Source organism: Balaenoptera physalus (genome assembly GCF_965194825.1).
Source record: "Balaenoptera physalus genome assembly, chromosome: 21".
Lineage (NCBI taxonomy): Eukaryota > Metazoa > Chordata > Mammalia > Artiodactyla > Balaenopteridae > Balaenoptera > Balaenoptera physalus.
The window spans coordinates 27388157-27415960 of NC_138902.1; the positions used below are offsets into that span (position 1 = coordinate 27388157).

A 27804-nucleotide genomic window follows, 5' to 3' on the forward strand; every position below is an offset into this window, starting at 1 on the left:
GTGGTTAAGAATCCGCCTGCCAATGCAGGGGACACGGGTTCGAGTCCTGGTCCAGGAAGATCCCACATGCCATGGAGCAACTAAGCCCGTGTGCCACAACTACTGAGCCTGTACTCTAGAGCCCGTGAGCCACAACTACTGAAGCCCGCACGACTAGAGCCCATGCTCCGCAACAAGAGAAGGCCCTGCTCGCCACAACTAGAGAAAGCCTGGGCGCAGCAATGAAGACCCAATGCAGCCAAAAATTTAAAAAAAAAAAAAAAAAATATATATATATATATATACACACACACCCACCAAGTTCACGGATGTGACTGAGGTGCTGTTTCACAAGACAGCAGCCCTGGAACTGGCTTTTTCCCCTTTGTTATTAAGCAAGTTACCTAAAATATTAAATGCTAGCCTTCATGTGGACTTTCATATTTTTGTTTTTGCCTTAACAATCATTTTGAATTAACCAATTTAATAGGTACCTAAAAAGATGCCTGGCATCACAAAGCCAAGCAGTGTTTTTGATTTCAGTGATGATGACATACACCAAGATGTCCCTTTTAATTTACCACGTGGAAGAACACAGTACCAAGAATAACATTCTGTCACCACTAGGAACCAATTCCAAAACAAAAACAAAAAGTCTACAAGGCCCTTCTTGCAGTATCTACTTCGAGCACATGTACCATTTTAGAATTTTAAAAGCTGTTTTTTCTGGACTTTTCCACCATGGGCTAGCCAGCTCAGGGGATGTCACCATTGTGCCAGCGAGGCCAGGCCCTGTGGGTCAGTGCTCCACAGCCACAGGTGGTGTCCCTAACCATCGCAGCCATGTGCAATCACATGCTCTTTGTCAAGCAGGGCCCCCAGCAAAGCAGCATGGCTGAAACAAGGCATGTGAAGACAAAAGACCTGGGGGAGGGGGGAGTCCCCAAAATGCACCAAAGCGGGTCAAAAATGTCCTTATTGCAAATTTAAGACAATAGACTATCTTTAATAGACAGTAGAAACAAAAATTAGAATAGCCAATTAAAACATTCAACATTAGGAATTTCTATAACACAAACAATAAATAAAAAGAGAATGTCATTCTCAAAACATTAACCAGTTAAGGAAAAGCAATTTGAGTGAGAGATGCCTAAAACTCAGGCCAACAGGGAACAATAGGAAAAAGCCTAGTCTCTCACCCCAAAGGCAGCTCTATTAGTCTTAATTTTCCCCAGAGCTATATAATTGATGCTTTTTATAAAGGACCCTCATGTACTAAAATAATCCAAAGTATCACCTAAGCCAAATACAGAAAAGTGATGTTCAATTTTACGTACATTTAAAACCACACCTATTGTCTTTTTACCTAACAGTAATATGCATATACTATTAATAAAATACTATTTTTAGCTCTAAAACATGCTTTAGAGCTAATAAAAAGAATCGTAACCTATATTATTTCATGTATAGGGTGATTCTCTACTATCCAAAACTCCGTTAACCCGAATATTTCAGTGGTTCTAATTAAATAAGCATTTACTATATATGTTTTACTTGCCTTATGCCTCCATTTTCTCCTCATGAAAAACACTGCTACACTTCCCGTCCTGAATCCAACTCCAGGCTACAATGTATGCTTTATTTTCCACGTTTGTGTGAAAATAGACACTACATTAAAACACAATTTAGCACACTAAGACTAGCTATGTGAAACTTGTGAGATTAAGATACACTAACTTTCTCTTTCAACATCTAACTTTTAAAGACTTATCAAAAATATTATCCATTATGAGTGAAAATTCATTTAACACATAACTGTTCTCTTAAATAGACTGCTATAACTATGAAAGGGCACATTTTAATGTCATAGCAAAGCTGAAGCTGTAAGACTGCCATCGCTACATGAGCTCAGTATCAACATTTTTAGCATAATGCCATTCACGACACCAGTTCTTAGTAAACGTTTATCAGTGTGGCAAGAGGCCAGAGAAACTTTCAAGACTGCTTTCAAGGAAGCTAAAAAGAAGAATGTGGATTCACAGTGAGATAACAAAGGGGTGGTTGAAGGCCGCATCTCTCAGCTGTTGTTCTTGAATTTGGTCCTTTTGATGTCTTTTGCATTCTACAAATGACTGAATATTTTTAAACTTTTCACCAAAAAATTCTAATATATATAGTTTTTTATGAAAGCTTTCTAAAATGCTTTCACTGGCTTCTATATTTTGCAATGTGAGAAACACAAGAGAAATTAAGGTTTATTTAGCATCACATTAATTAATGCACGACTAGGATCCCCACCATAAATGCACTGCTAATATTCATCTCTTGTTAACACATTTAAAATATATACAAACCACATAAGGTTGAGAACATTCTTTCTCAGTATAAGCATTATTTTGTAACTAAAAAGTAATTCAAGAGATCCAAATCAAATATTAACCTCTATGTCCAAACCACAAAATGACTTTAAAGTGTTTAATTGACACATTTACAAAATAGGTAATCATTACCAAAAAACATTCATATCGGGCTTCCCTGGTGGCGCGGTGGTTGAGAATCTGCCTGCCAATGCAGGGGACACGGGTTCGAGCCCTGGTCTGGGAAGATCCCACATGCCGCGGAGCAACTAGGCCCGTGAGCCACAACTACTGAGCCTGCACTCTAGAGCCTGTGCTCCGCAACAAGAGAGGCCGCGATAGTGAGAGGCCCGCGCACCGCGATGAAGAGTGGTTCCCGCTTGCCACAACTAGAGAAAGCCCTCGCGCAGAAACGAAGACCGAACACAGACAAAAAAAAAAAAAAAAAAAAATTCATATCATAAAAGAGAACAATGAGGTCTGTTGCAAGATTCAACTTGTTAACTGATATACTTCCCTTATTTATAAGCTGCCAGTATTAGCTTTTGAGAAATAACCGTTTTGCCTCCTCTGTGGCAGTCTCTATAATAGGGCTCTAATCCCTCTTATACCTGCATGTACTACAGCGATTGGAGAAGTCAAACACTCAATTTCCCAGCTTCCCTTGAAGGTAGAAACAGCCATGTGACTGAGATTTAGCCAATGAGATGTAAGCACCACCCCTTCCCTGGGTCTTGTTTTTCCTGCCTGCAGCAGGCATTGTGAGATCATGAGGCAACAGTCACGAGGAAAAGGCCAAGAAAATAGCACAGGTGTTGATCCTGACATTACTGAGCCTCTGAACGTCAGAGCTGCTGCTTTCTAAGAGAGACAAATAAGCTCCTCCTGAGTTAAACTGTCTGAAACTGCAGCTAAAAGCAGTTCTACTTGACAGTCTGAAAAATGAATACCAAACATAAGCAGTAACTTGGTGATTTTCATTCTAATTAAACAAACGTATTTGCATTCTGCCTCACTCTTACCAAATATCTAGGCAAAATGGTTCTCTTTAGCGCAGCTTCAAGTAAATGAAAATATTTTGTTCTATTAATAATACTTCTCCTGCCTTTCCTCAAAATATATGTACATACACCCCTCTCCTTTGCTAGAGTAATTGCTTTTAATCTTACTAGCCCAGCAAAAAGAATTCTCTTAGTGCAGTGAATTGCCTTCACTTGAATCAATGAGAATATTAACCCTGAGGTTCAAAATGGCAGTTTTCATAATAATTAATACAAGTATCTCATCTCCAGCTTCATAGAAAACCTGAATTCCAATAAACCTGGAGGCAAGGAATAGTTCTACGTGGAAGATTCTTTTCCCTCCACTGACTCATAAAATTGAAACGAATAGGTTCCAAAATATGAGGCAGAATTCTGAACTAGACTGAACTGAAAGCTTTGGTAAGTCAGTGAGATCACTTCTGGACTTCTTAGAAGATGTAGCACTCTTCTGATGCTGAGATCTTCATTCATGCCTGACATGCTGCTACATTACCCAAAACCCTGACAAAGTCACTCTCTTTCCTTGCCCCTATTTACAGAGGAAATTACATCCTGGACGGGACAACACCCTTTGTCAATATACTACAGCGCACAGTGTCCTGTGCAAGGGCTGGTCAAAGGGCCTGTTCTGTCTGGGTCCATATAACCACCATCCTATTGCTGGCACCTCTCTCTCCACATTCTATGCTCGGACACATTAAAATTCTTTTGTTTCCTTAAAGGAGCCAAACTCTCCCTCACCTCCAGGCTTTCGCATGCTGTTTTCTCTGCCTGGAACGCTTTTTGTTTCTTGGCTACTTCCTCCTATCCCGGGGTCCCAGCTTAAATGGTGCTTCTGGAGGACCTGGATAAAGCCAGCCTCACCTGCTGGGCGCTGCCTGTGTACCTAGTCCGTGCCCTACCACGACTGCCTCATGTTCTCTGCTTGTCTCCCTGGTAAACTGTGGGCTGCGCAGGGGAGTTCCCTGGTGGTCGTGGGTTAGGATTAGGCGCTATCACTGCTGTGGCCCAGGTTCAATCCCTGGTTGGGGAACTAAGACCCCACCAGCCATGTGGTATGGCCAAAATTTAAAAATTGTGGGCTGTGTGAAGGCAGGAGGCCACGTGTGACTCAGTCCTGGCTACATTTTCAGCATCTAGCACTGCATCTGCCACACAGTACATGTCTAATACATATCTGTTTATGAAACGAATGACTTAATCCTGCAATGTGAAAGACAGTTTGGAAGCAAGGGAAAGACTGGTTGGTGGCCAAGACCAAAAATATAAAATCCTTCAAAAAGTCCCAAAGTATTAGATTGGGTGATATGAAACTGTCAATATTTGACCATTTTCTACCTCTAAGAAGAGCATTTTCAAATTCTTCAATCTAAAAATAAAGCCTAAACTACAGTAGGCAGAGGGTAAAAACAATAGTGATTTCAAAGGATAGAGTCTTAGATTCTTGCAACCAATGAATTGTGGATAAATGAGGAAGAACAATGATTCAAAGGGTACTGAGGTGTGAGGACAGAATAGGGGGCAAACAGTGGTGTTGTGAAGAGAAAGAAATCAGGAGTATTCACTGAGTTTGGGAAATAAGAAGAGAATTAGTTTAGATAAGAAGAATTTTCAGTAACACATCCAGGATTTTTAAATCTGTAGCCAGAAAATTCACAGAATTTGAGGTTGAAGAGACCTCGGAAATCATCTCATCTGATTCCTTTATTTTGTAGCCTTGTTTGGTTATGCGATCAAGGTCGATGACTTGGTTTCTAGCAGAACCAAGGCTACAACCCCGGGCTCTCGGTATCCAGGCCGACTCCACTGCCACTGCAGCCACCAACACCACTTCTTTTATTAAGAACACAAACACAAGCTATTGCTCACAGCCCATGCGGATAAGAAGAAATGCGATGACTTCAATATCTATTTTATTGGAAGATTCCTCAGACCCTCAAGTTATGTAATATGGATAAGCTCACAAAAGATTCTTACTGGGGTAAGTAGAATTATATTCTTCACATAATTTTAAAATGCTTCCCACACACAAAACTCTTTTTTTCCATCACTGCTATTCACTAGATCTAACAAAATTACAGCAAAATTCACAGCTGGAAAAATCTAAAAAAAAAACAAAAATTCTTAACAGCGGTTCCAGGTCTTAGTTCCATCCCTGCCACTGACTGTGTGCCCCTGGGCAAGTTAATTCACTTCTCTGGGCCTCCGACTTCCTGGTGTAAAATCAGGTAAACTGGAGCACCTCTAAGTACACTCTAGCTCTAAAAATTATAACTGCAATCAAATGAATGTTTCAAAATATTTTTATGTAAATTTAAAAAATAAAGTGTACCCCAAATATCACGATTAGTTAGTCAAACTCTGGTAATAAAAGCCTTGTGCCTTTTGCTTAAGTTGCCTTGGAAAGCTATCTGCTTCACAAAAATGGTACAAACAACCTAAAATGTTCACTAATGGAAGACTGGTTAAATAAACCGTGGCTCATCCAACAACGGGATGTTGTAAGACTACTGAAAAGAATGTGGTAGATAAGTGTGTTAACCTGAAAATCGAAGATATATTAATGTTTAAAAGTAAGCTATAGAAGAGTATATATGGTAAGCTTCCATTTCTGTAAAACAAAAAGGGATATAGAAAAACCTGCATAGGCTTATATATGACTAGAAAGTTACCGGAAGGATAAACAAGCACCCATGAGAGTGGAAGGGTGCTTCCTCTGTGGAAGGGTGCAGGGCCTGGGTAAGAAAGAGGCTCACTTGGAATTGTACAACCTTCTGTACTGTTTGATTCTCTTTTTAACTTGAAGTGTGGATTGAGTTTTTTTCTTAAGTTAAAATTAAAAGCCATGACAAAATGCTGGACAACTTTGTATGAATATTTTAAAGTGCCGTGGGTCAAGAACCACCAGAGGCGTCTCCATTATTCTATTTAAACAAAAAAAAATCTTACATGTCTTGCAAGATTTTTTAAATTCTTGTTAATGGAAAACAAATATATGAATATAAAATCTAACTGAATGTGTTACTGGTTTTGATTAAAACATAGAAATATAATTTTTAAAGTCAAAAAAAGTTAAAAGCCATTTGGAGCTATTTTAGATTACACAAATTATTGCAAATATAGGGCACCCTTTTATTTTTATTTTTCACCTTTTTATTCTTTAAGGTTGAAAAAGTGACAGTGGCATTTAGGCTGGGAGAGACAGAGCCACTGTTTCCCTCCTGACTTACTCCATTTACCTTCAGCTGTCAGCTCAGATCGAGAGGGAAAGGCTGGCAGACTCCCAGTGACAGGTCAAGGGGAGTTATGAAACATGAAGAAGAGTTATCCCACAGAGCAGGGAGATGCCCCTGGGAAAACTAAAAGCAGTCAGCTGGAAAAAATCACCGGGGACAGAGATGGAAAACAAGACCCAGAAGGGCTGGCATTCACAGGAAACAATAAATCATCTATTTACATACCCAAGATCCTAGCACAGATACCACTAACCAGCCCGAATTCAATATAATAGCACTCCAGTTTTTATAGCATAAAATCAACTTAATTTACCACAGTTGCAATTATATCTAAACAAGAGGTAGCAACAGTAGGCAAATGAATCCTCTAAAAGTGGGCACGCAGGTTTACACGTGCCTAAAATATACCCTACATTTATTTCCATCTCAGGCACAGAAGATAAAAAGCAGATACAAGCATTAAGATCAGAGGCAGTCTTTTGTGACTGCAAATGTTTCCACCGTGAAGCTTGGAAAACTTAATTTGTGGTTCATTTCCTACCTCTCCACGGCCATTACGATGTTTTATTTCAGAAATGTTTAGAACGTGGAAATCTTTTAGCATACCAAACCAGCCTTGCCCAATCTCAGTGAGGAACTATGTAATGAAAACCTACAGAAACCCTCTCATTTCATCTCCTTCTTTAAAGGAAAGAGAACTGTTTGTCTTAGTTTACCTATGTCCTATTTCCAAAATCATGGGAAGTAAAATGTAATTGAACAGGTGTTGATTTTTCCAGATTCGGCTGGTGTCAGAGCAAAGAGCTGGGAGCCCCCAGGCAACAGTTCTGCTTTCAACAAACAAACCGAGCACACAGCAGCTTGCAGACAGTAAAAGTACTATACACATGTGTTGAAGCATAAGAGAAAACCGCTTATTCTTACAAATTACGCCTCGTTCTCTCATTAGAGCTTTCTGTCGCCAGTTATCTATCCCCTTAGAAAATTTCTGATAAACACCTGCAGGTTAATCAAGATGCCCCCCGCGTAACGGTAAAGAGAGATCTGCGCGAGACAAACCTGCGTGGAAAATGACAGTGCTTCTCCTAAACCCTGAAGGGAGTCGAAGATTTCGCAGCAATCCTTTGGCAGTGAGTCGAACGTGAATGGTGGACAAAGAGAACTTGGGAGACAACAACATGTCTTCAGAGCAGGTGGGAAGATTTCACAGAAGAACCAGCTCCGTGGATTCTCACATACTGTCTTTTTAAACTCAGCACCCTTCTTCGAGGCCAAGAAATACAGCGAGAGGAAACATGCCTACATGCCAGACGTCACTCCACCGTACACGCACAAAAGAAAAACCCCAGAGCTATCCAAGTGCTTCTGGCTTCCGTTTCTACTCCCAGATGTTGCCAAAACAATGCTCTTCCTCTGAATAAAATCTCCTCCTAGCAGACCCAGCAGTCAGCAGCCTCCGAATGACATCACACCAAATGTGCTTATGGGGTTGTTATGGTTTTCATCAGAGATGGTGAAGGGGAGGAGAAAGTGGGTGGTCTTAGGCGCTTTATATAACAACCAATAATGTCACAGGTTCTGTAATGACTTGGAGGATCCTTAAGGCGAAATAACTACTTCGAGGAGTGCCTAATATTTATGTAGTAATTAGAAAAAATGAAGACTTCATTACTGTGTTCCGATTTTTTAAATTGTAATTATATTCACGCTACTAGTGTGAATATGCCCAGTAGCACTGGGCATTTTTTTCAGATATTTTACATGTAAACCTATATATAAACCTGATACCCTGGACAAAAAATTTTTTAATGGCTTCAAGCAATAAATGTTCTCAATTACAATTTTAAATAAAATTCTTACTATAACACCTGGAACTAACATAGTGTTGTAGGTCAATTATACTTCAAAAAAATGTTTTTACTATAATATACTAATGACAGATTGATAAAAGGTTAAAGTTCAACTCTTAACACTCATATTCTGAGGACTTCACTAATAGCCAGCAATAAAGGGTTAATGCAATTTCTCTACCAGATGTAATATAACAGTTCCAGAGGAATAAAAATTAGTTAGTATTCTAAGGACTCCACTTATTGCTTGACTAATTGCATTTATAGAAAATCAGGTGACCTCTCAAGATAGTAATGTTTTGAGACTAGGAACATCAGGAAGGTGTGATTTTTGTTTATCAGTAAGAACTGAGATCTGGTAAATGTTTGAGTAGAGTCCTTTGTAAAAGCACATTAAAATATGGTGGCAAAAAAACCAAAAGAGGTTGAAAAGATAAAGGCATGGACATAAGAAAACTGCACCTGCAAAATGATCGCTTAAGTAAAGCTAATATTATTAAACCAGGAAGAGTCCAACTCTTTTAATTTTAAAAAGCACAAGAAAACAATGTGTGAAAAATGATCGATGTGTGTTTCCAAGACTCAGTAACAGAAATGAATGTAGTTAACTGTTAACCATAAATAACTATTAAATGCTATGAGAATGTGCAGGAAACAGTTACTCTTCAAGAAATTCTGTAGAGCATTTAGGGTGTGAAGAGGGAAGGAGACAGGCAGGAAAGGAAATTTTGAGTAATTCCTTCTCCCTTTTCACTCACCCTACAGCCTGCCACTTTAGACGTTGTCGAGAGACCAAGCCAATAACCTGCCAGGGGTTAGCTGTGGGAAAATTACAACCTGTTCCTACACAGACAAGGTGTTTTGTAAATATTGCACCCATGGCCACGAAAGCACAAATAATCAAGGAATTGAAGTCTAGAAAAGCTACATTTAGGTGGTGCCTTTTCACTCTATCACAATTTGTTATTATTAAACAGCAACCTTTTTTCTGGATTCCGCAAATTAATTTGCCATAAACCACCTCTCCTCCCCGCCCGCACCAAGAAAAGAAAAAAAGCTTGTAAAAACTAAGATGAACACAACACTGTAAAACAACTACACCCCCATAAAAAGTTTTAAAAAACTAAGATAAAAATCAGCATTAAAATTATAAATAGAAGACTAAACACTGATATTATTAAAGATAGAACACCACCCCCTGTAGGATGTTTTCTGTTTTGTTAAGTTTTTTTGTTTGTTTAGTTTTGTTAGTTAAGTAACAGTAAACTCTAACGTATTGTGGTTAAAGGGGAAATCCTTTAGCCTAGACTACCCAAAAGAAGAAATTAGCAACATGCCACCAATTCTTCATACTCATTAGAAAGTCTACTTGAACTACCCTAAGCTACACCACACAGAGTAACAGTAATGTCGCTAAGGATCTCTGTAAACAGCACAGCAAGGCTCCCTGCTTCTCCCTGTGAGTGACCCTGCGTGGCCCTGTGTGGCTGTGGCCTGCAGTGTCTCCCATCCTCTGGGGAACTCTTCCTTCAAAGGCAAAAAACAAAGAAAAACAAAACAAAACAAAAAACAGCACAGCAAGGAACTACAAGACTAAAGACAAGCAGTGCCAGTCAGAAGGAAAAGTCAAAAGTCAGAGGAGTAGTTCTTATTTGTACAGCAAAGTGTACACACACGCGCGCGCGCGCGCACACACACACACACACACACACACACACACACACACACACACGGGAAAAGATGTCTGAGATGAAAGACTAAGAACAGCTCAAGCTGGGTTTCCATTCTTTCCCAAACACAGTCTGCCCCCTGGTGGCAGTTGAGCACAAGTGCACCAAAGCAAAAGGGGCCTTAACAGCCAACTCATACAATATACTACATACCAAGCACACTCCTGAACATTTTATATGTATGTATTCTTTTAAATAATCGAATAAGCAATTATTGTATAGTTCCAATTACTTTTATAATATATATACTTCAGGGGCTTGGGGAAGCACAGATTTTAAAACTGGCTCAAAACGTTTCCTTGATTACTTATTTGATCAGCTGTTACCACTTGTGCGCACACTGTAGTTTCTTTAGTTATACTAAATACAGAAGTACCCAAATTTAAGAAAGTGTTCATCTTTGTTATTATACAAAGTCTTAATTTGAATTAAGAGAACATAAGGATCACCAAGGACAGTAAGGAAAAATTTAAGGAACTTTTGGTACCTAAGAGAAAAATGTAATTACAGTTACTAAATATTAGGAATAAGATGCATTTTTATGAAGTACAGCAAAGCCTGTGTTAGGATGTCAAGTGGGAAAATAAAACCATGATTTAAATTTGTATGTGTATTAGGATGTCAACTTTAAACAAAAAGGATAACAAATACTGGAGCAAATATACCAAAATATCAGCAGTACTCTGGGAGTTGAGGTAGGCATATGTTTAATTCCCTTGCTTTATGTTTCTGTATTTTCCCAATTTTTTTTAAACAGAGATCACAGAGTCAGAAAAATAAAGTTTTTAAAAAGTTTAAGTGACAGAATACCTTTCTTAAAAGCACATGATATGGACTGAGTTTCTATTAATGATACAAACAAAAACAATGAATAAATAATTGTATAAGGTCTTTGGTAAGGCTTAAAAAACTAAAGAAGGTATGTTATGGATGATATAAGTGTTTGGCAGGTCAATGTGTTATAATATCACAATAGGTTCAAACAAGAATCACAGATCCCATTGCAGTCTGTGTAGAAATGTGTGCATTTCATTAGTGACTGGACTTTAGAAAACAATGATGTTATGATTCTAGCATATGCTGTGCAGGGTTGCTTAGATGCTAGGAAATACATCCAACTAGGACAGATTTATTTGTTGTTGTTAATGATCTTCAAGAATCTGGAGATTAATATTTAAACCAGGGATTCAAGCATCTCTATCCAACCAATCTTCCCCAGAACTCCAACATGGAGTATCAGTCTTAACGTTTACCTCCTTCCTCTGCCTAACACAACACTAATTGCCACATTTTCTTCATTTTTATGCATCATAATTTTTAAGTTCAAATCTCTATTCCAATGGTAGAAACTTCAACTCAAGAGTCCAATTTTTCCATAATGTTCTCTTCCTTAGTAGGGAAAAGAATGTCTAAGATATATTGTGAATAACTGTCCAAAAATTCACATAAAACAATTAGAAAAAATTTCAACCTCCACCCACCCTTAAGATTATAAGTTTTTCAAGTTCAGTGGCACTGCCTTCTATTTCTTTGGTCTCCCAAAATAAGAGCAGTAATGTTTTATCCATGTACAATGTTTGTTTTTAAAAACTAAGAAAAAAAACATGTTCAATGTATAATTTAAAAAAAAATAAAAGTTAAATTAGGGGCTTCCTTGGTGGCACAGTGGTTAAGAATCCGCCTGCCAATGCAGGGGACACGGGTTTGATCCCTGGCCTGGAAGATCCCACATGTCACGGAGCAACTAAGCCCGTGCACCACAACTACTGAGCCTGCGCTGTAGAGCCCGCAAGCCACAACTACTGAGCCCGTGTGCCACAACTACTGAAACCTGCATGCCTAGAGCCCGTGCTCTGCAACAAGAGAAGCCACCACAATGAGAAGCCCGCTCAGCGCAACGAAGAGTAGCCCCCGCTCGCCACAACTAGAGAAAGCCCCCACACAGCAACGAGGACCCAACACAGCCAAAAATAAAAACAAATTTAAAAAATTATTAAAAAAAAAAGTTAAATTACCTGTACATCATAGTGCTCTGTAACCAGTTTTCTTAAACTTAAAAATTTCACATTTATCTTTCCATGGCATTAAATAATCCTCTATGTTGTTATTTTAATGGCTTCAAAAATGTCGGTGAACATAAACAACACCTGTTGTTTAAACCATTCATACTGTTTCCAATTTTCCCCCTTCTAAACATTTCTGAAAAGCAATAAATAAGTCAATCAGCTATTTTCCTAGAATCAATTCTGATAAATGGAATTCCAGGGTAGAAGGCTTTCGTTACATGTCACCGAAGCGTCTCTGTCCAGAAAGACTGTAGTAATTCATAGCCCTTCAGCGGCATGTATGAGGCGCCTGATCCTCACGCATTCACCGATAGTGGGTATTACTCTTAAAAATAGACAAGAACTGACAGCACGTTATTTTAATTGACGTTCGTAAACTTTGTTCATGTGTCTTAGTCCCTCATATTTCTTTTTTTGTGTCTAATTTTTTCTTTTCCCACCTTTTAATGAAGTATAGTTGATTTGCAATGTTATGTTAGTTTCAAGTGTACAAAATACGATTTCATATTTTATAAACTCCATTTAAAATTATTATAAAATATTGGCTATACTCCCTGTGCTGTACATTACATCCTTGTATCTTATCTTATACCTGATAGTTTGTACTTCTTAATCCCCTTCTATGATACTGTCCCTCTTCCCTACCCTCTCCCCACTGGTAACCACTGGTTTGTTATCTGTGAGTCTGTTTCTGTTTTGTTATATTCATTCATTCTATCTTTTAGATTCCACAGTATTTGTCTTTTTTTGATTCCATACAAGCATAGCCTCGTTTTATTGCACTTCATTGATATTGTATTTTTACAAATTGAAGGTTTGTGGCAATCTTGCGTTGATTAAGACTATTGGCACCATTTTTCCAACAGCATTTGGTCACTTCATGTGTCTATGTCACATTTTGGTAATTCTTGCAATATTTCAAACGTTTTCATTATTATTATATTTGTTATGGTGATTAGTGGTCTTTGATGTTACTACTGTAATTGTTTTTTGTTTTGTATTTTTAAAATTAAGATATGTACCTTTTTTAGACATAATGCTATTATTGCACAGTTAATAGACTACACTATAGTGGAAACATAACTATTATATGTACTGGGAAACCAAAAATTCATGTGACTCGCTTTACTGTGGTGGTCTGGAACTGAACCCACAGTATCTCTGACGTATGCCTGTATTTCTCTATTGTGAAATGATCACCACAACAAGTCTAGTTATAGTTAACACCCATCACCATGCTTAGAATGTTTTTGACAAACGGGAGGTCTAAAACTTTTGTTGTCATAATTAGTAACCCATTCTTTCATTGTGACATTCGTGGAAAGGCCTTTTCTATACAAGTCTATATATACTCTTAGTGGTCTTATCATTCTAATTTTTGTTTAAAACTTCAGTCTGGAATATATTTGCATGTAGTATATGAAGTAGGACTCTAGCTCCTGATAAAAAGATAGTCCTTGTTCCAACAAGATTTACTAAACAATCCATACCTTCCCCTGATTTGAACACTAAATTTAACACATGCCAAAACAGCATTTGGTTTTTAAGTGTGAGAGGAGAGTTATAATCATAAACCAACACAGAGAGACAGCCTCACCCCTACTCTCCCCAGAGAAAGCGCTGGTCACACCGGTATTACATCTTCAGAGCAGGTGTGCAACTCTCAACCATCTCCCAACACTTGGAAGAGGGGGTACAGAAAGCAACCCTATCCTCCTGTGCTGGATTTAGTGCTGGGGAAGGAAGGAGCAGTGCATTTCCTACTTTCCAGGGCAGACACCACAGCACCTGAGACTGATGATCTTGTGTAAAAGAATCAAGGGGCAGGGTAAATACAACTCTGGTGCTCTGGTATTCCTAAGAGCTTTCATGTGTGGTACAACCATGGCAATAATAGTAATGGTATAGTGTGGCATCTTCCTTATAAACAGTAAGCCAAGTTTTATTTAGAGCCAATGTTGGCTAGACTCTTACAGCACCATAATCTTTAAATAAATTACAACAGCTAGACCCCATGAGGATGGTTCTTGACTTTCACTGGTTTTTCCTGCTTGAAAGATTTAAAATAATTCAGCCTCCTGGAAAAGAGCACCAGAAGTAAAGCCACTGGAACCATAAGCACAATGAAAAGGATTATCCTCATCACTGCCCCCAGTAGCAGAAGCAGCTATCATTGGAGAGCTTTTTATATAACAACTCTGTGACGTCAAAATTACTTCTATACTGGGATTTTTTCCCAAAATATTCTCACGTTTCCAAATGAGAAATCTGAGGCTTTGGAGAGGCTTAGCAGCTAGCCCAAGGTCAGGACACAAGTGGAATGCGGCAATCCCAAGATTTCAACCAAGAGTCAATGCCCGAAAAGTTCATTCTCTTTCTGTTCCTCTTCATTGTCTTACGAGATAATGGAACTGTCTTTGCAATTACTGATTAAAGGTTAAAACTAAAACAATGATACAGAATTTTCAACTATTAAACTAGTCAAATTAAAAAAATAATAATACCCAACGTCAACCAGAGTATGGTGATGCCAGCACTCTTTTATGTTGTCAGTCATTGTATAAGTGGATCTGAAGCTTTGGGAAAGCAATTTGGTTGAATGAAGTGGCTATAAATATGCATATGTTTTGATTTGTTTATACTACTTTTAAGAATCTATCACAAAAAAACTTCCCTAAACTTTGAAGGTGATAACTGTAAAGATGTTCATCAGAGAATCATTTGTGAATGTGATACAGAAGCACCCCAAATATTACAGAGGAGTAGTTAAATGCTGCTGCATATGCTAAATGCAATAGTCATTAAAGAGTGATTACTTATGTTAAGTGACAACAGGATATAAAGTTATCTGAATTTTATTTAAAATCACAAATTAAAAAAAACTAAAGGGTGATTTCTAAACCTCTACATGCTAAACTTTTTAGAACTTAGCAAATCGCTAAAAAGTGATTATTGTACTCTAATGAAAACATATGAAGTTGGTCAACTTTAATCTCCACCAGTTTGTTGCTTAAAAAAAAAAAAAAAAAACCTATCTGAAAGCCACAAAATTTAATGCTCAGAGGAACATGTTTGTATGTGGAGGCAACGTCTTCTGTACCATCTAAAAGATGACCATTGCAAGCAGAATATAAAGAAAGTCAAGGTGCTTTGCAGTCATGGGCTATCAGAGCGGGGAGAAACCTTAGTGATCAATCATTTCAATTACACAGAAAAGAAAGCTAATATTAAGAGGTTACATGACCCACCCAAAGTCACTGGCTGTTTGGACACCACTTCTTAGCAACCAAGCTGTTCCTCCAAAGGGCAACACACTGTGACTTTTCTTCAGTGGGCTCATCATAATACTAGGTTAGTCTTAAGTAATGATAACTCACCATCAACTAGAAGTTTATGATTTTTGGAAAATACATGTTCATACCCCGTAATCTAGATTAAATCACCATGCTGACCCCCTTAAAATACATCTTTTTCCACTGCAATTATTAGAGCATTGATTACTCAGGGTGAATTGAAGGAAGGCATTCTCAAACTCTGTCATATGCCCCATTTCTACTCCATGGTTAGAGGCTTTGCCAAGCAAAGTCACAGCGAGATTCATACTGTTCATTTCTTTTCTCAATTAGTTGCTAATTTGCCATTCTGGTAACCTTACCTATCAAGGGTCACTGATATGTTGAGGGTCAGTGATGGGCTTTGGAAACAAGATATCATGTCAGTCCCACAAGGTGCCAAAGGAAAATACCTAATGCTAATAGTTTTTCTGTGTGTAGAAAGAAGATATATATTGGAGATTATTTGTACTATGCCTGTGAAAACAAATATCCTTTACAATATTTCATATAATCATACACTTGAGACATGTATTAAGACTGCCTTTCCAAGTTTCATAAAACAGGCATATTAGACTAATTTAACCAGCCCCTTTACTGTGACCAATATCAATGGCAGTTTCCAAAGCACAGAAATGTCACAGACAAATACTTCCCCCCAAAACTGCAAAACTTGTATTTTGAAAACTACAAAAAAATTGTTGCAAGAAATTAAAGGAGACCTAACTAAAAAGGAAGCCATCCTATACTCATGAATCAAAATACTTCATATTGTAAAGATGGCAATACTCCAGAAATTCATCTACAGATTCAATGCAATCTCTATCAAACTCCTAGCTGACTTTTTTATGGAAATTGAAAAGTTGACCCTAAAGTTCACATGGAAATTCAAGGGACTCAGAATAGCCAAAACAATCTTGAAAAAGAAGAACAAGTTAGAGGACTCACACTTCCTGATTTCAGAACTTATTACACCACAGTAATCAAAACAATGTGGCATTGACACATAGATCCATGAAAAGAGAGTCCAGAAACACAGCCTCACATTTACAGCCAACTGTTTTTAACAAAGGTGACAAGACGTTCCAATGGATGAAAGAATAGTGTTTTCAACAAATGGTACTGGGACAGCAGGAAATCTACATGCAGAAGAATTAAGTTGGATCCCTACTTCACATCAAATGCAAAAATTAACTCAAAAATGGATCAAAGACCCAAGTGTAAGAGCTAAAAGTATAAAACTCTTAGAAGAAAACATAGGCATAAGTCTTTATGACCTTGTATCTAAGCAATGGCTTCTCAGATATAATGCCAAATAGATACACAACATAAGAAAAAAATAGATAAACTGGATCTCATGAAAATTAAAAATATGCCTTAAAGGGTACTATCAGGAAGCGAAAAGACAGCCTACAGAATGGGAGAAAATTATTTGCAAATCATATCTGATAAGGGCCTAATATTCAGAATATATAAAGAACTCCTAAAATTCAACAATAATAATACAAATAATTTTAAAATAGGCAAAGGATTTGAATAAATGTTTCCCCAAAGAAGGTATACAAATGGCCAATAAGCTTCTGAAAGGTGCTCAACATCTGATGAGACATCAGAGAAATGCAAACTGAAACCACAATGAGATACCACTTCATACCCATTAGAATGGCCATAATAAAAAAGGCAGACAAAAGCAAGTGTTGACAAGGATGTGGAGAAACTAGACCCCTCATACATTGCTGGTGGAAATGTAAAATGGTGCAGCCACTTTGGAAAACACTCTGGAAGTTTCTCAGTTAAACACAGAATTATCATATCATCTAGCTTTCAGATAAAGGTTATCTGATTTTCTAACATATAGTCGTTTATAGCATACTAGCTATCCTTTTCTCCTAAATATTAGGATGTGCTGGAAATTTAAAATGAAAGAAAATGAAAATCTCAGTGTGCAGAATAGTTCTTTTGGCTTTTAAAATTAGTTTGGTAAATATATATGTTCAAACTCAGGCTCTTGGGAACCTTTAGAATTTAAATCGCTCTGCATGGCTGGGCCCTCTCTAGCTTTAAGAGCCTATAATAGGTCACACTTCCCTGCCTTATTAAGCTAAGGAAACCAAACATGTCTTGGGAGCCTCAAGGATATTAATTATTCCATATTTAAGGTTACCCACCCCATTTTCTTTAATTACTATCTATATACAGGGGGTCACAAATTTATACTTCCTGCCCAGGCTTCCCTCACTAGATCATAGCCTTTAACCAGGCCTCTCATAGGAACAAGTAACCCTCCTTCCTAAAACTTATTGCAATTGTGATTTTATATTTGTTTGTGCAGTCCTTTGACTTTCCTGTAAGCTTTCTGAGACAAGGTCCTTGCTCGTTTTGGGCAAACCTTTATATCCTTAGCAGCCAACACTGTCACGATGCACGATAATCTGTAGTCAGTGTGTTATAATAATACCCTTCTCCCCTTTGATTTGCTGTTCTAATCCTCAGTGGACTTAGAAGCCGTACAACTGTCCTATAACCGCATATTAAAGAAGAGAATTCAAGTAGTGGATGGGGACCTAATCAGCTATAGAGAAAATATAGAAACTTCTATATTTTAATGAATCTTCTATGGCTTCTCAAGAGACAGAGTTTTTTGATTTCCAGTTGATGTTCAAAGGTTCAGTGAGTGAGGCTGCAGGCTGTCTTAAGAGATGGATGTGACTTTGTTCAATAGAAGTATAAAAAAGAAAAGAAAAATGTTAAATGGCTGAACTATTAAAGGTGTTAAAACCCGATCTTGAGATTATTTAGCAATTAAAGACTATCCAATTTTTAAATAGCCTATTTCTTGTAAAAAAAAAAAAAAAGTATATTCTCTGCATCTCCACATTTTAACTATTAAATATGCTCCACATCTGAAAAAACATCATTATTTAAAAAACAAATTATCTGTGATTAATAAAACGTCCTTCTGCATCAGATGGCTTGGCAATTGTGCCCACCAAGTTTTAACCCTATGCTGATCAAGGTCATAAGCAGTTATGTTTATGCCACAAACCTGAAATTATATTTATAAGCACACTAGTGAAAAAATCACTGCAAATACACTTGAATACTTGTAATGATAATATAACTTTACAAAAAGATTCTTTTTCTCCATCCATATTTAAGGTGTCACTTACCCGCATTCAAAGCTGTATATAGACCTTTTCTTGAAGGACCTAAAATAGAAATATTTATGTTTTACAGAAAATATCATACAAAAATAAACCATTTAAAAACTAAGGTTTTTTTTTTTCCAAAAACAATCCATTAACACCTAAATTTTAGGTTCCAGATGGGAAATTCCACAGAGATTTAATCAACTTTATTGAGTTTATACTTAGAATATCTAAGGATAAAATATGCCAAATAACATCAAAATAGTAGTTTAAGGGTGATATTATTCATTGTCAAAATTAAATATGCTAGGACAAACTACAGTATTTTTTCAGCTCAAGAACTGCTGAAATTCAAATTTTAACAGTACTAAATTTATACATGTATTACACACTTAATGCTATTCCACTGCTGACAGAGCAAAAAGGCCCAGACTACAAAACACAGCTACTAGGGTGTGATTTCTAAAATTGCCAAGTATTAAATCCAGTTCTCTTGCTATTCAGCTATGAAGGAAAACATACTTAAGCTTTTCCTCCAAACTGATACAATATAAAATACAACCAGGGGAATTCTTTCACAATGTATATGTGTATTAAATCAAATATAATTTTAATTGTCAATTATATATCAATAAAGCTGAAAAATAAATTCAACCAGGAGTGGTAACAGGTACAGAGCTACAAAGATAAGTCACTAGAAGACTATGAGCACATCTTCCTGACGTGACAGAGTCATTTCTAGGGCAAGTCACCTGCAGATTATTTAGTTAGAACAGCTGCCACATTCTGTGGAATTTTACAGAGATGACAATCTCTTAAAATACGTGGCTGTTATAAATGGACAGCATTGATTCCCAGTCGAGTAAAACCTCTGTGATACAAAAGCTTACAAATTCAATGGCAAGACATTTTAGAATACTGGGGTTCTCTGTTCTGCAAACGTATCAGAGAAATCATGCCGTTCTAACTCTCTGAAAGTTATCTTAGTATCAAAGTTCGACATTTCTTTCCAGTTACTGGTGTATGTGTATCATCATCAATAAAAACCATAGATTCATATACTGATGTCATCCCACCAAGGGGTAATTTGATGCATCAGAAATTTGTTTAAAACCCTGGAAGATGAGAACCTGCTGGTACCCAGAAGAATCTTTTTGCCAGTATCTATGCCTATTCTCTCTTGAATTCAGTAGAAAAGAAAGTGTTGATAAACATTCACTAGGTAATTAACCTCAAGTTACCACATGATCCTTTACATACATATGTAACACACACACACACACACACACACAAATGTTGAGAAGGACACAGAGCAACAGACACACACTGCTTTGAGAGACTAACATATTTCTGGAAAGTTATTTAGTAATATGATAACAATTTCACAAAGATTCACACAGTTTAACCCAGTGGTTCCTCTTTTAGGAATACCCCACGGAAGTAACTAGAACCTGAAGCAATGAACAGTATTCACATTCAAAGATGTTCATCTCAGTATCACGTGCCATAGTGAAAGTCAGATATTGTCCAGGAATCAGGGAATTGGAAAACAGGAGACTATTTCATAGCCATTTAAAATGAAGACACTCTCATGATATACTATTAAATTAATAAAAAGCAAGACACAAGAGAATGTACGTATTATGCCCTGAGTTTTCTTGAAACAAAAACAAAGCTATTATATATGCAGAGGGAAAGAAAAGGAGGAAAGGCAACAGTTATTCATGGTTGATGGGATGAAGAAGGACGCTGTAGGTTTCTGTGCTTTTTAAACCCTCTAATATAAATATGCATCACATATTACAGCTCAAGCTTCTCATTCACAATTATTCTTTCAGTTAAGCAATCTTTCAATTCACTAAGCGACAACTGCTAATGTGCTTCAGCTCCACTGTGATAAAGCTGCATGAAAACATTCCATATGAAGTATATACCACATATGTTGTAAACTTGAAAGTTAACCTTCATAGCTGTAGCAATCACGAAGTGAGCGATACAGAGAAGAAGAGATAAAGAACATGGGGGTGGGGCACGGGGGGACATGGTTGGACCCAAAGTGTGAAGTAAACCATGCGTTTCTATCTCATTATTCTAGATCACCACCTTCGCATAATTTAACTCCAGAAGTTTCATTTATTTTCACCTTATACCTTTGCTCTATCTGCTGATTTATATGTATCAAGTTTTAGCTATAGGACCTACAGACTCTCAGAACAAGAATAGCTCCATCAGTGTAAAAATGTATTATGTCTTTATTCACCAGACTTTTTGTAAATAAATATTCAATATACCATGAACCTAAATGCCAAAATTTAACCTCCTATAAACCAAGGACTTAAAAAGCCTTGCCTTACTCTTCTCTCCACAGTGAGGTCCATACCTTTTGGAGGAGTTTTTAGTAAGTGCGCATGAGCTCTGGGTACCAAAGGCTTCAAATATAAGGATCCTGAGGAACCATTCTGAAATGCTGGTTTTGGAGGTTTTTCCTCATATTTGATGACAGCGTTATTACCAGCTGGAATAAAACAGAAAAGTACATTTTATTTTACAGATAAACACAGTATGAGTCTTCCACGACCTCTCTTTCCTCTTTGAATCAACAAGTGCTCACTAAGCACCTACCACGTGCCAGTCGTTACTGTATGTTGGGAATACAAAGACGGATAATCGGTAGTTCCCGTCCTCAGGGATGCAGGGTGAACGGTAACCATGGCGACCGTACATCCTGGCACAGCCCAAGTTTATGCCTCTTGTCCAGGGCAGCTTCCATCCCAGATAAAAGTTGGGAGATATTTTGGTACCCTTGCGGGTCCTGGAACCAATCCCCTGTGGGTACCAAGGGACGACTATAATGTACAAGCTCCTTGGTAGCTGAAAGATGAGATCTGGTTCTGATCCTTCTCTGCCACTGCAAGAAGCTGAAACTCCAACATCTGCCCTAGAACAAAGGCACCTAAGCCCCAAAGCTAAAATATAAAAGGGAATTCCACCTAAATAATAAAAACCATCTTTTATATTACACATAAACCTTTCCTCTCTCACTCACACGGGAATCATCTCTGGGGTGGGGGGGGAAGTTTCCAGGCACTAAAAGAACTGAAGAAAGGACTTTTGGAGAAAGTTTGAGGCACTAGCCAATTGTGCTTTAGGCTGCGGTATAATTCTGAGTCTACGACAGTTAACTAGGCAAAGGGGGCTCCCACAGAAGCAGACCTACACTATTTCCTGGGAAAAGGTCAGAGTGAAGGTGAGCAAGTACCATATTTTAGGTATAATATGTCAACGGGTCCTGGAAAGGGCATCTGCTATTTTGCTAGTCTCTGATTTTGCTTCTCTTTCCTCACTGGGAATCTAAAGACAATCCTAGCATATCAAAAGACAGTGACACTTTGAAATAAAGAACACAGCTTTAAAAAAATAGTGATAATTTGTAACTTGTTGATTTTCTACCAGAAGGAAAATCTGAAACCACAGAGAAACATTTAGACAAAGCCTTCTGTAGATGTCTTGCTTACTCTTGTTTCTTCTTTTGCCCAATAATGACTGAAGCCCTTGGCATCAAAAAACTCAGTATCTTTCAGTTGCATAAGACAACTATGTAGACTACATAAAGCTATATATGTTTATATAGGTTCTTTGTAAACTGCGAATTTCCTCTTTACATTTATGGCTTCTCACTGGATTAAAAAATAATAATAACCCAATTCTTCTACTGTATCCTTAAGATTTGTATGGGGCAGGGGAAAGGCAGAGGGAAAAGAAAGAGCAGGGCCTGTGTCCTGCGCTCTGAATTCAAAACGAGAATGCATTTTCACATTATATTTTTGCTAAAGGTGTGTTGGGTCCATAACAAGGTCCTATGAAATAGAGTTCCCGGTTCTGGTACAGTTGAGAGGATTCTGTATTGGGAATTTAACCAGCATCACCATCACTTATTGCACTGTTTTCGGCTGAGGGTATCTACATTTTAAAATCTCCTAAGGGTCCAAAACCTTAAACGAAAGGCTTGAAAAGAAAAAAATAGTACCCGCATGTAAAGATAACAACATAGAAAGCTGTTTCAAATTTTATTAAGTGGTAACAAAAAAGGAGGGTGAGGAGAGCAGCAGCAGTGATCTAATTAAAGACTTAAAAAATCAGTATTTCCTTATCATTCTAAACGTCTCCTTTTAGTTCTCCATAATTGAGTAATCTTTGAAAAAGTACAGTGTCCAGAAGCTTAGCTCCTACGAGGAATTTTAACAGCACTGCTTGGTTCTTCCTAAGAGATTATCATGTTATACACAACACTCAAGAGTGTAAACACAGCACTTTGCCCTTTTCTCTCCATAACTTGGGAGGAAAAAATCCTAACAAAAATACTTTGAAAGTTTTATGGTTCTCTATTCCCATAAAAGTTAACCTTTTTATGTATCTCCCCTTGCTAACCACACAAACCACTAGTATGTTTATGTCACCATATACTTACTGGGCCAGAGCGAAATCTGGAGGTTCATTCATTCTCACTACCTGGTTTCCAGGCTTAATTTCCCCTCCACCAACCCAGACTGGATTTTTTATAATTTTTTTCTAAATAATCTTCAACACCCAATTCTAACCATCCAATTCCATTCTAACAATCAACACTGATAATCACAAATTTCTTTATTACCAACCTTGATCCCTTTCTTCACCTCACATTTCTAGGAAGGGGTGAGTTGTCAACATTATTTACAAATATTTATAAATTTGAAGACAGCTAGAAATTTTTCTCTAGGCTAAACTGTCCCAACTCCTACAGCAGTGCTTACAGATGTCACATTTAAACCTTGTAAAGACACGCTGTCATTCTCCCCCGATCTACGTCAAGTCCCCCTACAAGGGGCCACCTACTAGTTCTTCCTGTGCCAGATAACACTTCCAATATTAGGCCAAATCCACACAGAGCCTTCCCTCCTGCTGACAAGTTTCTACCAATTTCCTATCCTACTTTCCAATTCCCTCTTTCCCCAGAACCTGGAAACTTGGTTTCTCCCAAGTTGACAGGGAGCTAACATAAATGATAAATACTGAAGATACTACTACTACAAAATTCAACATAACTTTTTAAAGGATGGATGGGGAATGACTTCAGAGTCTTAAAGAAATGGAACCAAAATGTCACAGAGCAGGTTTTTTAGATTTTCATTTAAAATGGTAGTGGGTTTCAATCAACATCTCAACTTATGCTAAATCAAAATCCAAGAAAGGAAGTACATGATGTTATTAGTCTCAACCATGTATTATAACAATCTGGGGAATTCCCTGGTGGCTCAGAGGTTAAGAATCCACCTGCCAATGCAGGGGACACAGGTTCAAGCCCTGGTCTGGGAAGATCCCACATGCCGCGGAGCAACTAAGCCCGTGAGCCACAATTACTGAGCCTGTGCTCTAGAGCCCGCGAGTCACAACTACTGAGCCTGCGTGCCTAGAGCCTGGGCTCCGCAACAAGAGAAGCCACAGCAATGAGAAGCCCACGCACCGCAACTAAGAGTAGCCCCCGCTCACCACAACTAGAGAAAGTCCGTGCGCAGCAACTAAGACCCAACGCAGCCAAAAATAATAAATAAATAAATAAATAAATTTATTTTTAAAAACTTATAAATAAAATAACAGTCTGGATTTGAGTCTTACTTTTCTTGACATATTTTAAAAATTATACTCAGCAGCAAATAAGTCACCTACATAGATTCTGAAAAACTGAAATGAGTTTAATTTACAGACCTATTATGAATCTGTATGATCCTAAATCCACGCTTTTCATTTCTAAGCTTTAAACACAAAGACCTTCAGTTTCCAAAGGACTCAGTGAAAGGATTTCTCGCTAAGGCAAAAGACACATTTCTCACGAGGCACAATATTCCTGTCTTGTTGGCTCTGTCACACTCAGAACGGAGGTGCTGTCCTGGAAACAAACTGTCTCACTGCCGCCCTTCTCGCATCAATTTGTTACACGCGAGGGTCAAAATCCATATTTCAAGGATAAAATGAGTTTGACCCAGGGTACAAACACACACACACATTTGCATTTATATGTGACATATATACACATATATATACACACATATGCACACGCTCATATAAACACACACACACACTCTCTCTCTGATCATCTACTATACACACTTCCCCCTTCATTCTTCCCCGCTTTACCAATGGTGGAGACAAAGTGTGCTGAGCAGCACACAGTTTTATGACCAACACTCCCACATCCTTCGGTTTCTAAAGGCTCTGCTCTAGGCTGACCCTAACTTGAAGGAGGTACTTTACTACGAGGCGTGGTGCCCTTCAAGTATTTCTCCTGCCCTCTACTTCAGTTCCTAATGGGGCAGCCGGCTGGGGATCCTGACAATATCTAAATGTTCTCTCTTCTAGAGTTATTATATGCAAATGATAAACTCTTCAGTGGCACAAGCTCCAATATAATAAGAGAAGCACGTTAGTTTCAAGGAATGGAATGGAACCTATAATATGTGAGTTCTGGTCCTGACTGGGCCACTGCCTAGCTGTGCTGAATCACTTCACCTCTCTATGCATGAGAGGGTTTGAACACCAAGTGTGGAAACAGACAGCGCATACGGAGTCACAGGGTCCCCACTCACTGATTATGGTGCTCGGTCCCACTGAGGCCGAACACACCCTCAGAATTCTCCTAAACCCAGTGGTCCAGGAGGTACAACCACTCCGTGATGGCTGGTTTGTACAATCAATGTGTGAAATCCCACAAGCAGTTGCCCACGTCTCAGCCAGTTCTAACATACAGTTTTAAAACTGCCCCCATGCTGTTGTCCTCCTCGGTCCTAGCTGCCTCGATTAAGTCAGAATAATAGATGCTCTGGAATCCTTCTTTTTCATTTCCCCACGGTCAAAGCGCGGTTCAAGTGAAATGACAGATGACTGAGTCCACAGAGAAAATGAAGAGAGATGCTCAGAGCAGCCCAAGCAGGAGAAAAGATTTTCCTGTTAGAGAAAGGCTTCTCGCTGTTCCAGACTTTTATTTGCAAACTAACACTTCACACTACACTCTAGCACCTAGTCAACACTGGTTTTTGTTTTGTTTAACAAATATGTGTATACACACACACGGAGCCAACGTTCTGCTCATTTCCTGAACTTTCCGTGAATCAGCTTAACACTCCCCACTCTGCCAGATCATCTGCCACCTGGCTTAAAATCAAATCACTGCTTAAGTCTAAGCTTTCAAATTCCAAAAGCAAAATTACCCAACCCTGTAATAACAAGAATGTCTCATATCTATCCTAGAAAAACATTAAAAGAATGAAAACGAAATTAATACCAGTCTGGATAATAGTATTTTCTTATTAAATAGTCCATTCAGACGTGCGTAAGTACTGAGCATGTTTTGCAATATGGGGTCAGAATAGGTACCGCCTGTCTTTCACCCCTTCCTCACCCCCTGCAGGCCTCACTAGTCAAGCACACATTTTTGCTCTGAACCTGGAAGCAGCCAGAAAACCTTTCAACACTGTTCTCCAGGTGATTCTCACCAACTGACCGGTGTTGACAGGCGACACAATACCTACTTGCCATCCTGCGATGAGGACGGGACTGAAGGTGAATAAGACTAATCCGTCTATCACCTTGATCCCTTTGACTCAACACACCCTCCTTCCAAACTGTTAGGCACCAACTTATTGTTGTGAAGAAAATAAAGGTGGTCAGAAACCTTTGCTGCTGCAAGGATTTTGAAGATGATCTAAGCCTCCCTGCCCGTTCACCAGATGAGAACACTGAGGCTGAGAGAGCGTAAGATTGTCCAACGTCAGTGACTTAGTAAGACTGGCTAGGACTGAGTCCGAGTTGAACACCTTTTCTATTGTATCACACTGTTGATGCCAGGGCTGGCCGTGAAGGTGAGGGAAGAGAAAGCTCCGTTTCTTCAGTTAACCTCCGCCTGTTCTATCTCTCAGACGGTGCAAGGAGCTTTGGTGTGCATCCTTTTATTTCCCCTCACCACCTGTCTCTCAAAAATAAATATGCTTACGTTTTTGTGGCCAAACTGGTAGGAATAGGCAGTGCTTGGACTTCCTATTTGCTAATACGGCAAAATTACAAGCTCTCCTGAGACCTTCTTCTACACTCACACAAAGGTCCTCAAACCTTCAACTCTTTTCAAGACACACACACACACACACACACACACACACACACATATATATATATATATATATATATAAATAAAATTTTTATCCAATGATCTTAAAGACTGGACCTTAGCTATCTGAGTCTGGAAGAGCTTACAACAATTAACCTCTAAAAATGAGCACATTTGATATAGAAACTACTGTGCAATGTTTCATGCTAATATTAAAAAAAATCAATACTGTAACTTTAAAATTTTCTATGCTGAAAAGAACACACACAAAGAACCTGCTGAAACCCCCAAATAAGAAAGATTTATTGTCTTATATATCTTGATTCAGTCACTTTAAAACTTGGTCATGTTATTTCTATAGCATCCCTAAGCACGGAGAACCAGATGCTAATTTTACAACAGCACTCTGCAGTCTCAAAAGTGATTACACCGACAGCATCGCGTCACAAAGAAAGCAATGGACAAAGCAAGAAAACATGCTTTAAAATCGTTCAAAGGCTTAACCCAATATGAATGTAAAACACTGATCAAAAGAGTAAGTTATTTCCTAACAGGACCCATCATTATCAGAAATAGGGAAACTGCAGCTCAAAATGATTTTTTTCATGTTTTAAGGTAACCTTTAAAAAGTGCACGTTTTAAATATTTTTAGATATAATGTGAGTAAAATAAAATGTGATGTTTTCATTTTAATTCTAGGAAAGCATTCTTCCATCCTCGTACAACGATTAGGTACACACACAAAAACAACCAGTTATTTAATCAAAAATGAGACCATTAACTAGTCTTTTATCAAATAATTTCATGTGCAACGAACTTCGACAACGCTGCTGAATTATATTTAGTCCGAGTCTCAAAACACATAAAACACACAATAAATTGGTAGACAGAATCATTCACAACTTAAATATAAACATGCCCAAGAAAT

General features: G+C 38.1%; 1 protein-coding gene across 1 annotated transcript in view; it reads right to left on the bottom strand.

Moving 5' to 3' along the window:
• Positions 1–27804, bottom strand: part of MTUS1 (microtubule associated scaffold protein 1) — a 151566-nt gene that overhangs the window by 45596 nt on the left and 78166 nt on the right. The window contains 2 exon segments of the mRNA XM_082444492.1: positions 18764–18802; positions 21123–21257. Of these exon segments, the coding sequence (XP_082300618.1) occupies positions 18764–18802; positions 21123–21257 (174 nt within the window).